Source organism: Teleopsis dalmanni, chromosome X (genome assembly GCF_002237135.1).
Source record: "Teleopsis dalmanni isolate 2A chromosome X, ASM223713v2, whole genome shotgun sequence".
NCBI lineage: Eukaryota > Metazoa > Arthropoda > Insecta > Diptera > Diopsidae > Teleopsis > Teleopsis dalmanni.
In genome coordinates this window covers 43,193,126-43,208,999 of record NC_051848.1, presented here as the reverse complement: position 1 = coordinate 43,208,999, position 15,874 = coordinate 43,193,126, and the positions used below count along the sequence as shown (strand labels likewise).

Below are 15,874 nucleotides of genomic sequence, written 5' to 3'. Positions count from 1 at the left end.
TGTATAATTGTTTCTTTGTGATATATGCTAAAATATTGTTATATTATATTATATAGTTCCCTAATGATGACTGTAGAATATAGTCAAATTTTGGTTTATATAAAATAGAGGAAATATAGAGGAAAAACAATTTTTTAAAAAGTGTGTTATTTAAATACTGATCAATTAGCCCGTTTAAAAACAAAATTATTATTATTATAATAAATTATTATAATAACTACTAGAAAATATTGAATGGAATTAATTTATTTGAGAAAATCTAATTATTTGAAAACCAAAGTTTTCACTATAAAACATTTTAAAATAATTTCTCCTTTTCATTTAATTTTAGTTTTAATTGTTGATTAAATATGATTTGTCTTGAAAAAACATTTTGAAAAAAATTTTTGTGTATTAAAATTTTGTTATTTGTTAAATCAATTATGTATGTAGAGGAAGATGTGCGAAGATACTTCAATGATCGCGTACACAAAATCTAATAATTTCTAATAATTTCCTAACCGATGGTTACAAGACCAAATTATGCCATACAAAGGCAACCATGTTCAATTATGATTTGAAGCAAAATTGATTCCCAAGCAGAGTCAGTCAGTCAGTCAGTCATCAAACAAATTTTGAACAAATGTAAAATTAAGCCAAAAAATCAAACTTCAATAACACAAAGAAAAATTAATGCAAGATTGGCAAGAGAACAATCAAAAAACAACGCCCCAAGGCTTACGATTTTATCCATAAACAGAAAGCGTAGAATAATCGTAAGAAATCAATTTGGCTTCAAAAATAACAAATATAAACAGAAACATTTCAAGAAAGTTCGAAACAATTGAATTCACTTCTTCCATAACCTGCATAACTACTATAACATTAACAAAAATCCGAGAAATCCGAGAAGTCCGAGAAAACTCACATAAAAACCGAAATATGGTATATGTATGTATGCTGGCTGAATGCTGAATATGGGTAAACTATAATTTCAAAGAAAAGTAATAGCCGGATGGATACCTTTTATAAATACTCCTGCATTCTGCATTCAGTATTCAGCATTCAGTATTCAGCATTCAGTATTCAGCATTCGACATTCAATATAAACATAATTCCCGTATGAAAGTATAAAAATAACTTAAACAAATCGTAGCCGCAACGGCAATGGGAATTGCAAACCGCTTTATTGCAGTAAAATTGGAAAAAAATCAAAAAGATACAAACGCAAACTCAAACTCAAACTCGAAACGTATACGAAAGATACGGGTACAATTGCACATCCGAATAGAAATGAAATGATTTCGAGCCTCGCAGAAATGATTGCTCGTGCATTTGGCATTGGTGATTTGCTGCAATATTGTTATGCGTTCGTTACACTTCCCAACAATTTGTGCCGGCAACAAATCAGCAATGCAACAGTCCGGCAACAGTCGTCCGGCAACAAAAACACAACCAGCAACATAAATGCTGCCATTTGATTTGTGATTCTTTTCGACAATTGCCACGTTTGCTACAAGATACCCGCAGTCTTTCTTTTTTTCTCTTAGGATTTTTTATTCGAGGAAGTCTTAAGATAAATTGTGGTCAAAGAAATTTTCCGCAGAAATCGGCTTACGAAATTTGTAGTTGTGCAACGTGAATGTCAAATCGAAAAACAAAATAAAAAATATTTAGTTTAAGAAAAAAAATCTATATAACTATACATTTGCGTTTTGCTTATCAAAATAAAAATAAATTTCTTTAATGATAACCAAAAATTGTATAAGATAGATAACGGTTTGGAAAACTATATCCTTAATCATCTACTCCACAGACCACTTAATATTGCCGATCAAAAAATCAGTGCAATACGAAAAATCGAAGAATTAAATAATGTGATTATATAGATTTGATAAAAAAAAATGACTTTTCAATGAAGTCAATGAAAAACCTTGACTTCAACAAGTGAAAAGGAAATTGATAAAAGATGGTTTGAGATAAAGATAAAAATTTTTTCGAAGGACGAAAAAGGACCTAAGTAATTTCGTGGTCTACTTGTTGAACAATGCGCTGTCCCAACAAAACTACCTTTTTTCTTTATTTACTTAAAATTTTTAATTAATGAAACGTACTTTAGAGCAGAATATACTCATTCCACATTTCTCAAGTAGTTGACTGAGTTTTAATGGCGCTTTCACGAACTCATCCAACCTGTCCACTCCTCTTAAAATCACATTATAAACATCAAATGGCTTTAAAATAATATTCCTAAGCATAACGAACATAATTTAATATTAGTTTAAACAAAACTTTAACAATGGGATAACTGGCCTAAATGGATCTATTAAGGAACACCGGTATAACCTAACCTAACCTGAACAAAAAGTTTATTTTACGATCCAATATAAATTCAATAATAATAAATTTATTTTTCCCTACACATAAAGCTAAATACTGATAACTCTGATACTTACAAGATAAGACTTACATTTTGACAAGAAATCTTACAAACTGTCTTACACTATATGCTGATAAAGTTATTGACAAGATTTATAACTATATAGCAAGTTTTTTTTTGTGAGAAATACCAGTTAAAAATTATTGAAATGAAATATAATATATATTTTTTTTAAAAGGACTAATTGGTCAATTTATTGAATAATAAACAAATTTATTTTTTTTTGTCTTTTAAAACTTTATTTAATTGTCAGCAATATTTCAACTAAAGTTTATAGTCATCTTCCGAATACTGACTATAGGCTGTAGTCATCGTCAGAATACTGAATACAGCATATAGCCATCTTCAGGGTACAGACTATAGTATATATAGTCATCTTCAGGATACTGACTATAGCTTATAGTCATTTTCAGGGCACTGACTATAGTCTAAAGTCACCTTCAAGGCACTGACTATAATCAATAGCCATCTTCAGGGTACTGACTATAGTCTATACTCATCTTCAGGCTACAAACTATAGTCTATAGTCATTTTAAGGACACTGACTATAGTCTGTAGTCATTTTAAGGGCACTGACTATAGTCTGTAGTCATTTTCAGTGTACTGACTGAAAGATTGAGTTTTATTTTTTTGACAAACTGTCATAAAACAGTTTTTCTTCTCTATGACATGTCTTTAAAATAATATATTTCTAATAAACAGTGAGAAGTGTAAAGATCAACAATTCATTTTAAAACTGTATATTTTCTTTATTTTAACAAAATAATTACTAATATTCTTAAATTTTTGCAAGTTTCAAATAAGCACTATATGTTTTCTAAATTTTTAAACAATATTTGAAATAATTCTTATAACATTTTCTTAGTTATCTATTCTAGCTTTTCCAAAGTTTTGAAACAATTATAGCATTTATATTGATTAATACGATTTCTCAATGTTTTTTTTTTTTTGTATTGAGTCACTCTAAATTTAAGCCTAACAATAAGTTTTAAAATCTCAAAGAGTAATAACATCACATTACAAATTATTTTATATAAACAAACTATAATGAAATATGTAAGAATTTATAGCCCTGGCTACTGTAGCCAGCGCTTAATTACCAGATATCACGGCGTATAAGTTGAATTAATCAGGGTAATCTTTAGGAAAGCAGGATGGAGGGTCATCATTTCGTTTCTTTCTAGAGGAATTTATCATATTAGCAAGAGGCCTAATCAGGGAATTTACATGGTTTTCAAGATTTGAAATATATTTCTGCCGTATTCTCTTAAACTCGACTTTAACCAGCGGAACTTGAAATGTATGTTTTCATTTCTAATATACCAGGGTGCACCAATTATCATTCTTAGCTCAAAGTAATTAAATAATATTAACTCAAAGTCAATCAATTCAATATAAAATCCATTTTTTATGAGTTCAGATATAATAAGTTTATAATAATTCTTCTAAAGATTTTATTTAGGTATTATTATCAATTTTATTTTTCTTTTTAAATATTCGTCATTTGCTGAGGAATGAAGCCTGATGGTGTGTATGTTATAAAGATGAATTCTTCATAGAATAAATATTAATTGATTTCTATTTGTTATTTTATAAATTTTTTTTTTCTCATGTAATTTCCCTGTCTAACTACAGATTTATCTGTCTATCTATCTGTCTTCATATGGAGAAAAATATGCATTAATATTGAGTTTTTTGTCTTTTTGTCACGCCCATTTCTATTTGAGTTCCCTTATGAGGCATTAATGATTTGTTGAAATTCTTTTTGAAATCAATTGAAGTCTTTGGATTTCTTTGGAAGTCGTAACACTTGTACCATTGACGGTTGCTCTTTTTTTTTTTCTTCAATTCGTTGCGTTTATATCGCAAAACTGCTTAATCACGACTATAGTCTGCCGCCAGTTACAGATAAATAAAATTTATACAATAAAAACACCAGAAACAAGATCGATAATAAAAAGTAAAAAGTAAAAAGTAAAAATTTCAAATAATATTAAATGTAATAACTGTTTGATCTTGTAATGAAGCCGGCATCTCTGTGAGTACTTAAGTGAGTTATGGGCGTTTAGTTTTTGGTGATATGCGTTTTTTCCTACGAACAACAGCAAAAATTATTTAAATTGTTAATAGTATATAGTTTTGTTGTATATAATTGTAAAATTAACAAAAAACTAATAATCAAATTGAACAAAAAAAAAACTTTTATTGATAATTGAAAATAAGATACTTCATTTATGTGTGCTTTTGTTTTCTTTTAAGGATTTTAAGTTTGTTTAAATTATTTCTGAATGTAATTGTATGTTGATTTGAACTTAAATAAAGTCTATCTACCTATATATGATTATTTAATTTATTAAAAATATTTTTTTTGTAATGAAATCAGGTAATATAATTATTATTATTATCTAAAATTGACCCCTAACTCTTTCTTATATTTTAATTATGTTAAGATGTTGATTATAACGATTCATTCTATATATATCAAACTATAAATATAATTACAATATAATTACAATTATAATTATTAAACTTTATAACAAATTTTTGTATGGATTTCGTATGAAATATAATATTAAGTGCCATAATGTAAACATATTGAAAGAAGCCTAAGAGTTAAACATTGTTGAATAAAAATCAGTCTGAAGGGTTACCATTTACCTAAATAGACTTGAATACTATCTACAAAATTTATGTTATCATAGACAACTTATATGTACTAACATAAATATATACTTGTGCTTATATATACTTGTAAATAGGTTCTGCACCGTAGCCAAAAATTTACTTCAGAACAGGCTTTTAAATAAATTCCGGAAATTAAAATTGTTTTTAAATTATTTAATATAAAAAATTATTTAAAAAATACTTTTTATATTATTAAGCAGTCATAATACATATTCAGTTGGAATACATATGTTAAATTAAATTAAATTATTTAAAAAATACTTTTTACCTTATTAAGCAGTCATAATACATATTCAGTTGATATACATATGTTGTATGAGTTTTTAAGTATACGGTAACACAATGGGTTTATAGGCCTAAGTGAATCCCTTAGGATCGATATAACCTATCTACCTATCTATATATGTTGTACAAATGTAGTATTTCGATTGATTTTAACAGGTTTTAGCCCATTAAAACCACACTTCTGCATGGGTGGAAATGAACCTCAATAGGTTGTTAATATACAAGGAGCATGAAGTAATTTATCATTTAAAGGATATCGATTTTTTTACTGGCATTTAAATAAGATTTTTAAAAAAATATATATAGTTAAAAAATATTTATATAAATGGGGCTCTGGATTTTATTTCATTAACATGATATAACAATCCATTTTGAATCCATGTTTGAAGGAATTACTTTACAATCTATGAAATTTCATTGATATAATTAATAAAACTCTCAATATTAATAATATTGATCCAAAACTATTTTATTTACATTAAAGATTTCATATATATCAAACGTTGCAAATAATCATTTTAATGTCCCAACTAATTGACTAAATAGAATGGACTCATCTTAATCATTTTTATATAGTATTGTAATATTATTAATGTTATATGATAATTCTCAGTAAATAAGAACAGTTACAGCGCAACGAAATGCATTGCATAACCGCAATTTCTTGTTTTTCTTGTTCTGAGCGGCCTTCTTTCATAAAATCAATTATACTATACATACGACTATACCAAAGTATACCGTACGACTGCACCATACATATGATTATACTATACGTATGACTATACCATATATACGATCATACTATATTTGCGACTACACCATACATACGATTATACCACACATACGATTAAACCATACATTCAATTATGCCATACATACGATTATGCCATACGTAACATACGACTATACCATACCTACAATTGTAACATATTCTTCTTAATTACTTTATCTCCGTATGACTATACTATACATATGAGTGTTCCATACACAGACTATACCAAATGTCCATACACCGACTATTCCACACTATACACCATACGTACTGATATTATTATATTATATTATATACATATAAAAAATAATTTATATGATATTTATTTTTTATACAATTTGTTGACCTAATTATATAATATATGTATTTTCTAAATATAAAATTTATATCTACAATTTCTTTATATAAAATGTGACAGTATAGATTTATGTACTCACCACTTATATGTCCATTCTCGTAAGCGTAGTCGCCGTTATCCAAACGATGTTTCTTCAATTGCGGATGTTGTGATAAATGTGTTGGCGGTAATGATAGGCCTACTGGGCCACGTTTCGGCGGTCTACCCGGTCTGGAACTGCGGAATTGCAGAGAGTTACTGTTGGGTTAAAACAATGGCAAGTGTCAGTATCATAACATTTTTTTCACCACAGCAACCGTACAAGAAAGAGTAGGGCGGTGGTGGTGGTTAAAAAATTGTGATACTAAATATTAGTTCAGAATTTTTTTTTATATACTATGATTGTCATTTTAATAATAAAAATGTATACAATTTAAATTACGATTATGTTAACTTAAGGTTTTTTTTGTTTTTTGAAATCTTAATTATTTTTTTTTTCCATTTTTTTGGAATATTTGTTTTTTCAATTATGTTTGCACAAAAGATTGCCAACATGTTTGCATTGATAAATAAATTAATATTTTTTAAATAATTTTATTTGTATTTGTACGCATCTTAATTACAACAACAATAGTTACCGGAAACACTGTAAACAGGTAAATTATTGCATCTTATAAAAGCAGCAGCAGAAAAATTTATTACATAAATATAAGATTCTTCTTAAATATTTTGCCTTATAGCTGGTGAAACTTTATGATATAAGAGAAATATAATATATCTTCGTCAAGCTACATTTGCTTTATTTACATATTAAATATTTAAAAAACTCAGAACAAATAATGAAAACGATTTTGTTGTTCATATTTGTTTATTTGTACGGCAAGAAGTTGTTTGGTTTTTTTTCTAATTTAACTGCAGGAAATTATGAAAACATTTGCGATAACATTAGTTTAAAAAAAAAAAAACAAAAAAAAAATAAAAAAAATTATGCCAACAACAACTGCAGACAACAACAACTACAACGTCAGTCAGACAATAGTTAGTTCAGATAAATAAAGTATCTGGTTATGTCGACTGGCTGTAGGCGTTGGTAAAAGACAAGCACATAAAGTAATTAGTTTAATGCTACTGTAGAAAAAAAAAATTGTAGGCAAATTAAATAAAAAATATATCAAACAAATTAAGTACCAAAAGCGCCACTTAGCGCCATTAAAAAAATTTGGAACTCATTTAAAGTGGCACCCAAAAAAATGCACCTACACGAATTAGGCCGCGGTTAATGTGATTATACACAAATTATGTTTTCCACAAAAACTTTAAAATATTTAAACGAGAAGAATTTTGAAAAACACTTGAAAATATGCACTATAGCTTATAGTGCAAATAAAAATGAAATTTTAGATTTTCTGCAGAGAACCCCATAAGTCTTAAAATGTAAATACACACTCGTATATCACTTTGACTATGGGTTAATGTTAGTTGGTTGATTGCAGTGGCAGGTCATTAGATAACTTCCGTGTACCAAATTTCGCCGAATATAGATAATTTAATAGATCTTTCATCCTTACCGACGAACAGTCTGTTAAACTATCAAAGAAGTATCTGCCTAAGAACCTATATCTTCTGGACGCCAAAGCCGTGTTAATGGACTTTTAAACACCAAATTCACAACATTATAAATATATGACAAAAAATAAACTATTTAAATATGATTACAAAGTCTCTGCTTATCTCTATTTCGAAGTCTATTTAATAAAAAATTTTTAAAGTGTTAAATATATAAGCAAAACGAACACATTTTTTCTTAAAGTGAAAAAATCTATAACTATTATAATATGTTATTATAATAATAGTATCCATAATACATAACTACATACAACAAACGACAACTTTCGATAGCAAATACAAAATTGTAATCCCTACTACACACGTTTGGTATTATCTACTGTTAAATAGCAACAAAGCGACCCATATCTACTAGATATTATCTACTTGATAGGTTCAAGACTCGAAAATACAATATACTTCAATATTTATAGATAGATCTATTAAAATTCAAACACAGAACACTATGTTTCAAAATAGTGACGCATCGATCTACATCTACACAAAAGCTAAAAAATGAAAAATATAGATAAAAGAGATATAGACTTAATAGAGAATGCAAACAAAAACTTACTCTCGACAAACAAAAGGTACGCTCTCTACAAATCTGTCCTGATATATAATGCATCAGCTTATACAAGAAGTAACGAGAATGATAATTACGAGATAATAAATAAGAGAAAAATTCTTTAGAGAATCTATGGACGTATTGACAACGAGTCTCGAATTAGTTAGAACTGTAATATACATTAGACATACCGCAACGTTGGCATAATTAAGCGTATTTAAATTTAAAGACTTCACTGTCCAATGAAATGAAAAAAATTTGCATCGTACTTCATAAGAAGAACACACAGTAAAGAAAGTATGCATCGTCTGTTGTGGGAACAGGTGACTAAATATATAAACGAAATTGATACTGTTAACTGTAGACAACAAGCGGCTGCTCAGGTTGGCTCAAGGAAACTATTTGACACGATCCACATTGACATATCACTATAAAAGTCAATAAAGTAAATAAATTATTAAGAATGGAATTCTATCAGTAAAATCTATGGACTATATAAAGGACTAAGATGGACTATATTAAATTGATGCTTGCTTCAAATATTAATCGAATGGTTTGAGTATGCTTGTACTTAAACATTTGTCTCCAACATTTTATAGCACTAGTATATATATATATATATATATATATATATATTTTAATATATATATATATATAATATATAATTTATATATATATATATATATATATATATATATATATGTAAAACTAGTAAAAACTAGCATCGACTAGCAACAGAGACATTAACTCTGTTAAATCAGCCTGTTAATAAGATAGTTAGACGTAGCTACCTATGAGGCAGAAATATTTAATACACAATGATGAAAAAATGAAATCTAGGATAACAAATAATAAATAAGTTCCATACATTAAGCAATGACCGGAAACGGGTTGTTTACTTAATAGCATTGATGATACTCTACGTATATAGGATTCGATTTTCAAATTTTTACTTTTACGAGATCTTTTTTAAGCTCAAACTTAAAATATATATGTAGGTCAAACGATTGACTCATAATGTTTAACTTAATATTTTTATTTAGAATGTTGACTAACTTGCTTTGAAACTCCATAGAACTGTAATTTTCTCACATAATTATTCGTTTGGACAAATATAACTAATTTATCTATAGACAAATAGACAAGCATTTGTAAACTGATAAAATGTTAACCAAAAAAAAACAAAAAAAGATATAATAATAGCCTTTGATACTCAATAGAAAAATAAAATAAGGTGTATATATAATTTTTTTTTTATTTTATACCATCTGATATATATGTACATAATGTTTCTGCGTACGCATCGAGAGAATTTGTATATAAATATATTTTCATAAACGACTCTGATTGTTTTATTGCCTTAGTAAACATTTGCGATGTAAACAATACAAAGAATTTACTACTGTTTTGCTACTGAATTTCCCATGTTTATCATTAAGTAAACATACAGAAATATTAATATTGTATATTGTTGCTATTTCAGCATATTTTTATTATGCTCGAAAGTCAAGAAAAATAAAAGTGAAATTACACAAAAATAGTAGAAAAAAACTAATGCAAACTGAATTATTTAAAGAATTCGCTAGGAAAATAAATTAATTTATTTTCTCTTATAATTTTTAATAAACAATCTTTTTGTTGATTTACTCTTTTTTTCCAGCAAGTTTTGATAAGCAACGCAATCTACAAAAACAAAAACAAAAACAAAAAAAATAACAGACCTTCATATGGTCATGACTCATGGGTTTAGGCGCGCACATTAACCGCTGACAGCTCTCACTCAGCTCCTTTGAACTAATATCTCAAAATCCATTTAAAACCAAAATAAAACAAAAATATGCCCCACATCGCCAATACAACGTCTACATACCAACAATAACAAAATCAAATGAATTAGCCTGATATGCATCCTATTTACAGAAGTCATCAAGAATGATCCTCGGCTTTAGCCACCAACCTACTGGTAAATAACTTATGTACGATACAATAAATCTTTCCTGCTACACATATGTCCCCCGAGTTAATGAATTTATTGTGCTATATTCTTAAACTCAGAGATATGTCAACACTCTTTCTTTCCATGTAGAACATTTGTTGCCCCAGTAGTCGCGTCACAGGTATATTTACTTCACTCTAAGACTTCTTGTGGACTGAAATCAAAACAAAGGGGGGCAAAGTGTAAATTGTAGGGATAGCGCTAATTTTTCCCAGTAAACGGGTTAGGTAAATATTTTTCTTAATACACTACATTATTACATGAATGCTAAGATTTTTTTTCTGTGTTGAAAAATTAATTGTTTAAAATTTTAAATTAAATTATAAATTGTTTTGCTTTCTTTATTTGAAAGTCAAATATTTATTTATTAAATAATTTTAATAAAGCTACTGGCAAATAGATAAGATTATTGTTCATCCGTGGAAGAGAAAATATCTGAAAAGACGGTGGAGCAACAAGTTAACAAATACAACAAATACAACAAATACAACAAAATTAATAAATTCTATGAAATGTTAGAATTTGAAATTTTTCGTTAGTCACATGCTTTTTGTTTTATTTGTTTAAATTTTTATTTTAATAATTTATTGCAGCGAATAACGTATTTAAACTAATAAGTCAATTATAAATAGTCGTAAATAGTGTTGATATACGAGTGAAAATACAAAAGCTACAAGTAGCACTGGTACTGATGGGCACGTATACTGGTGATATGCTAAAGACCTAAGACAAATGAAACATTTCATACAGAAAATTACGTCAATTATGTGAAGGCAGCTGTAGCTGTTAGCAACGGTTTCTAGGAGAATCGGTGACATCAACTCAAACAGATTTAAGATATAAGAGATTTAGCACAATCGGTCATAAACTTCTTTATACAAGGATGAAATGATGATATGTACCTATGAGTTCATTAATGCATTCATATTAATTTGATATAATATGCTGGAAGAAATTGGATTAAACAAAATAATCTATTATATAAAAACTTTTTTAGAACATATCAATTTTCTTTATACTATGATTATATACGCAGATTTTAGATCAGTCGTTGAATAATCACGAAGCTTATGAGGAATACATAAATTAATCAGTGAGATAAGTTTGACTCTGCAGAAACCCACCAGCTATCAAAGAGTAAAAGTGCTCAGATGCACTCTAATTTGGAAAATGCTCAACATAATAATGCTATAGTTATATATAATAATATAGAGGACGACGGACCTAGTAGTCCAATTCCTTATACTTAATCAACTTTAAAATTAATTTAAGTGTTAACGCACAAACAAATAAATAATAAATAAATAATAATATTTAAATAACACTGTCAAAATAGCAATATATCCACAAAAAATCTCACTGCCTAGTTTGAAATTTCTTCTAAAAATCTGATAGGCCCGCACTTTTTTAAAAATGACAAATACACTAAGAAAAATAATTTGGTTTGAAGAGCGATCTCAGGAGTGGTCTGAAGAGCTGTCTTAAAATCGTTGGTCAGTAAATCATGCTATAAATTCTTTAATATTTATTAATCTTTACTTTATTTTTATTTCGTTAAGAAAGTTACGACGTAGTAAGTCATTAATCAATGAATTAATCAATGATATGTATCTTAGTATCTTTTTACTTTTAAACTCTTATTAGTAAAAAACATCATTTAAATTTGAATACATAACTATATACAATTTTATTTAATTTTATTTTAAGTTTTTTGAGTTGATATCTGTCAGAATCTTTACTCTTACCTACAATGAGTTCTTTTTACACTATGACAATAAATGGTGTTTTATATATTTTTTATAAACTCTGTTGAGTTATTGCTCAAAAATTTCAAAAATGTTAAAAAAAAAATATATTTAAAAAACATATTCACAAAAAAAAATTGTTAAAGAATAATATATTAAAAAAAAATACATTTATTTAAAAAAATATATATTAAGGAAAAATACTTGCGGTCTCAAAAATAATTATTTACAAATAATTAAATACAAGAATTATTTCCAAGACCACTGACGATGGGTATTTAGCAATACTCGAAACAGCTGTATGGTCAGCCAAAAATTCAATTAATTAAAATAATATAAAAAATAAAATTTTTGTTGTTGTAGTTCACTACTGAAAAAACCCCTTTAGAAAAAATATTTTTTAAAAAAAATATTATAAAACAAAAAATATATTTAAAAAATTAATATTAAAAGAAATATTAAAAAAAAATTTATTAAAAAAATATATTAAATAATATATTTAATTTAAAATTTAATTCAAATTTAATTTAAAATTCATTTAAAAATGTATTTGAAAAATATATATTAAAGCAAAAAATATATTTAAGAAATATATATTAAAATATATATATTTCAAATATTATAGTTTATAATATAAAAATGAATTTTTAATGAATAATTAAAATGCTCAATTAAAACTGAATCAAATAAATTATTGCTAAATGACTATCGGTTATGCAGTGACTATGGATATTTTTAACTAGATGAATAACAAGATTTACTTAAAAAAAATAATACTAATAAATTAAAACAACAAATTACTGAATTACACAATTTGCATAAAACAGCAGCAATTATCGAAGTAATCAACTAAAGAAATCTTTGAAGGTTCCTCAGAGAAAAGTTACTAATTATAAATTAGATTAGTAATAAAAACATTTGTAATCAAATAATAGTAATCAAGCAATATAAATCATATAGAAGTATAAGTGCAACTGGGAACTAGCCGGAGTTCAATGGAAATGTAACAACAGAAGTTACGACGAAATGCATTTACATCTGATAGAAATATAAGTAAACATACATTAGTTCGTTTTGCACTTGACGCACTCAGCTATAATTAAAACCAGATATAAACAAATGTAAATTAGTTTGAATTAAAAAGGAAATTATTTTCATTTCAATCAATAAAATGTAAATAACCAAATGATAGATAGTTTCGCATTAATTAACTCAAAAGAAAAACAAGAAAAGAGTTTAAGTTTGGCTTTGTCAAAGCCTAAGTACCCTTCGCACAGATAATGTTAAAAATTAATTATTTACATTTTTTTTTTCGTAGCTCAAAATATATTACTGTATATATATAAGATATTGACATATAGACAGATTACCCCAAACTTTTTATTTAGTATGATTCCGAATCATCTTGAATACGTCTCAAATATTTTGACTAACTTAATATACCCTACTTTTTGTATATATAAAATATTGTGAAACGTATAATGATTTTTCACTACGCGTAAGTTCGTTTCATAAATAATTAAATCGGAAATTAGAGATGAAATTTATTGTAAATCCTATTTTCAAATCAAGTTATTTAAATTATATGACACGTTTACATACAAATTGATTCATTAATCATTAACGCGAAATTCAGTCTTAATTCAGTCATAAATTAAGTATTTTTTGCATCCAAAGATTAATTTTAAGTGATAATAGATATTATGTATATGATATAATAAAAAGTTATTATTATAATATATATATATCATGATTATAATATGCAGATATTATAATACATTTATTTTAAATGAAGCTATAAATGAAGTGAAGTTCTATTGGAGGTCTGTAAATGATACCTTGCTTATAAGAATTGAAAAGAGATAACTAAAATGTGATATTTGCTTTGAAACACATCAAATCACATCAGAAAATAATACAACAGAACAATTATGGAAGCATTACAAAATATAAATGAAGAAAATAGTGATATATTTTATTAATAGCAGTGTGAACAGTTGTTAAATAACTTCATTTATATATATATAACTTGAGTAAGAAATCGTTATAGTTTTATATGAAAGCTTGGAGAATTTTAAATAAATTAATTAAAAGAAAATATTGTTTAATTTAACAGAAATCAATAAAAAGAACAAAAAACAACAACAAAATCAACAAGAAACACAATAATATCTACATATTTGAACTTTGTATCTATAAAACTAAATTGATATTCGATTTTAATGCTACCAACACTTTTGGGCCTAAATTTGTACAAAAGTTGTTTGTGTAATTTCCTAGTACTTGTCGATAAACATTGCTTGATACATTATATATCACAGTTCTGTGTCTGCATTTAATGTTTTATATACGTACTCGTATTAAGTGTATCAAATCAGTACATGTGCTTTGACGAATATTTTATTTATTTATAATTTTGAAATAAAATGAATAACGGATGACTTCAAATAAACATCTCGAGCACTTGCATGCCCAACACTATATATGCTTTCAGTAATATAATTTTAGTAACCTACTATTTAAGAGTATTAGATCGTGGTTTTTCTCATTTTGTAGAGCACTATAACTATCATCATCCGAAAAATGCCTTAAGATGAAATAAAGTAAAGGTACATTGCATATCTCAACAATTGCAAATGTACCTCAGGTATATATTATATCGCAAGGGATCTGAAGTTAGCTAATTTAGAAATGGGGCCAAATTTTATATACAGTATCAAAACATTAATTTTATTATAAAAAGATAGTTTGTTATGAGTAATTTTACAAGTAGAAAATGTATTTAAGTGTAAAATTTAATAATTGATCAAAGTGTTCAAAGGCACCTAAGTCTATTGTTCAGATATCAATGAATTCTATTTATGTGTTTGAAAAATTTCAGGCGACCTACATGTGTGTATATATGGGCCATTGTATATATTCATGTAGCCTAAGGTATTTAATGAAATTGAATACATTGACTTAGGCGCGTTGACTTAAAATTGTTTTAATTAAAAAATCCCCTCTAGGCTTTGATACAATGGCACAATTTGTCAGCATTGCGAATGCGAACATAAATGCACTTCATTCAACTTAAATGAAAGTCGATTTGTCGCAATTACAATTACACAAAGAAAAAAAACATACAGTTTTTACGTATGGTAACGCCCTAGATTTATTAAAATAAAAGCATATTAAATTGCAAACTTTTAAAAAAAATTGTATTAATTGTTATTCCTAGAAATAGGAATTAAAAATATGTTACTGAAATTGTTGAAGTAACTAATAAAATTTTTTAAAAAATGATTAATTAGATATAATCACAAATACTTAATAAATAATAAATTGGCAATTAACGAAATAATAATGATATATACGAAGGGATTAAAGTATCAGACTGCCTTAAATATCTATTGTATAAAAGAGATATAAGTACTTGAATGCGGAATCTATTTTAATTTTTATATAGTGGATAAAGTCAAG

General features: G+C 26.5%; 1 protein-coding gene across 4 annotated transcripts in view; it reads right to left on the bottom strand.

The window, feature by feature from the left end:
• The window catches only part of LOC119688095 (dachshund homolog 1), a 54,233-nt gene that overhangs the window by 15,694 nt on the left and 22,665 nt on the right, over positions 1–15,874 (bottom strand). For 3 of the 4 annotated variants that reach the window (XM_038102737.1, XM_038102739.1, XM_038102740.1), the window contains one exon: positions 6,599–6,756. In XM_038102737.1, coding sequence (XP_037958665.1) covers positions 6,599–6,756 — 158 coding nt within the window. The remainder of the gene's footprint in view (positions 1–6,598; positions 6,757–15,874) is intronic. The other variant, XM_038102738.1, reaches the window with a different exon arrangement.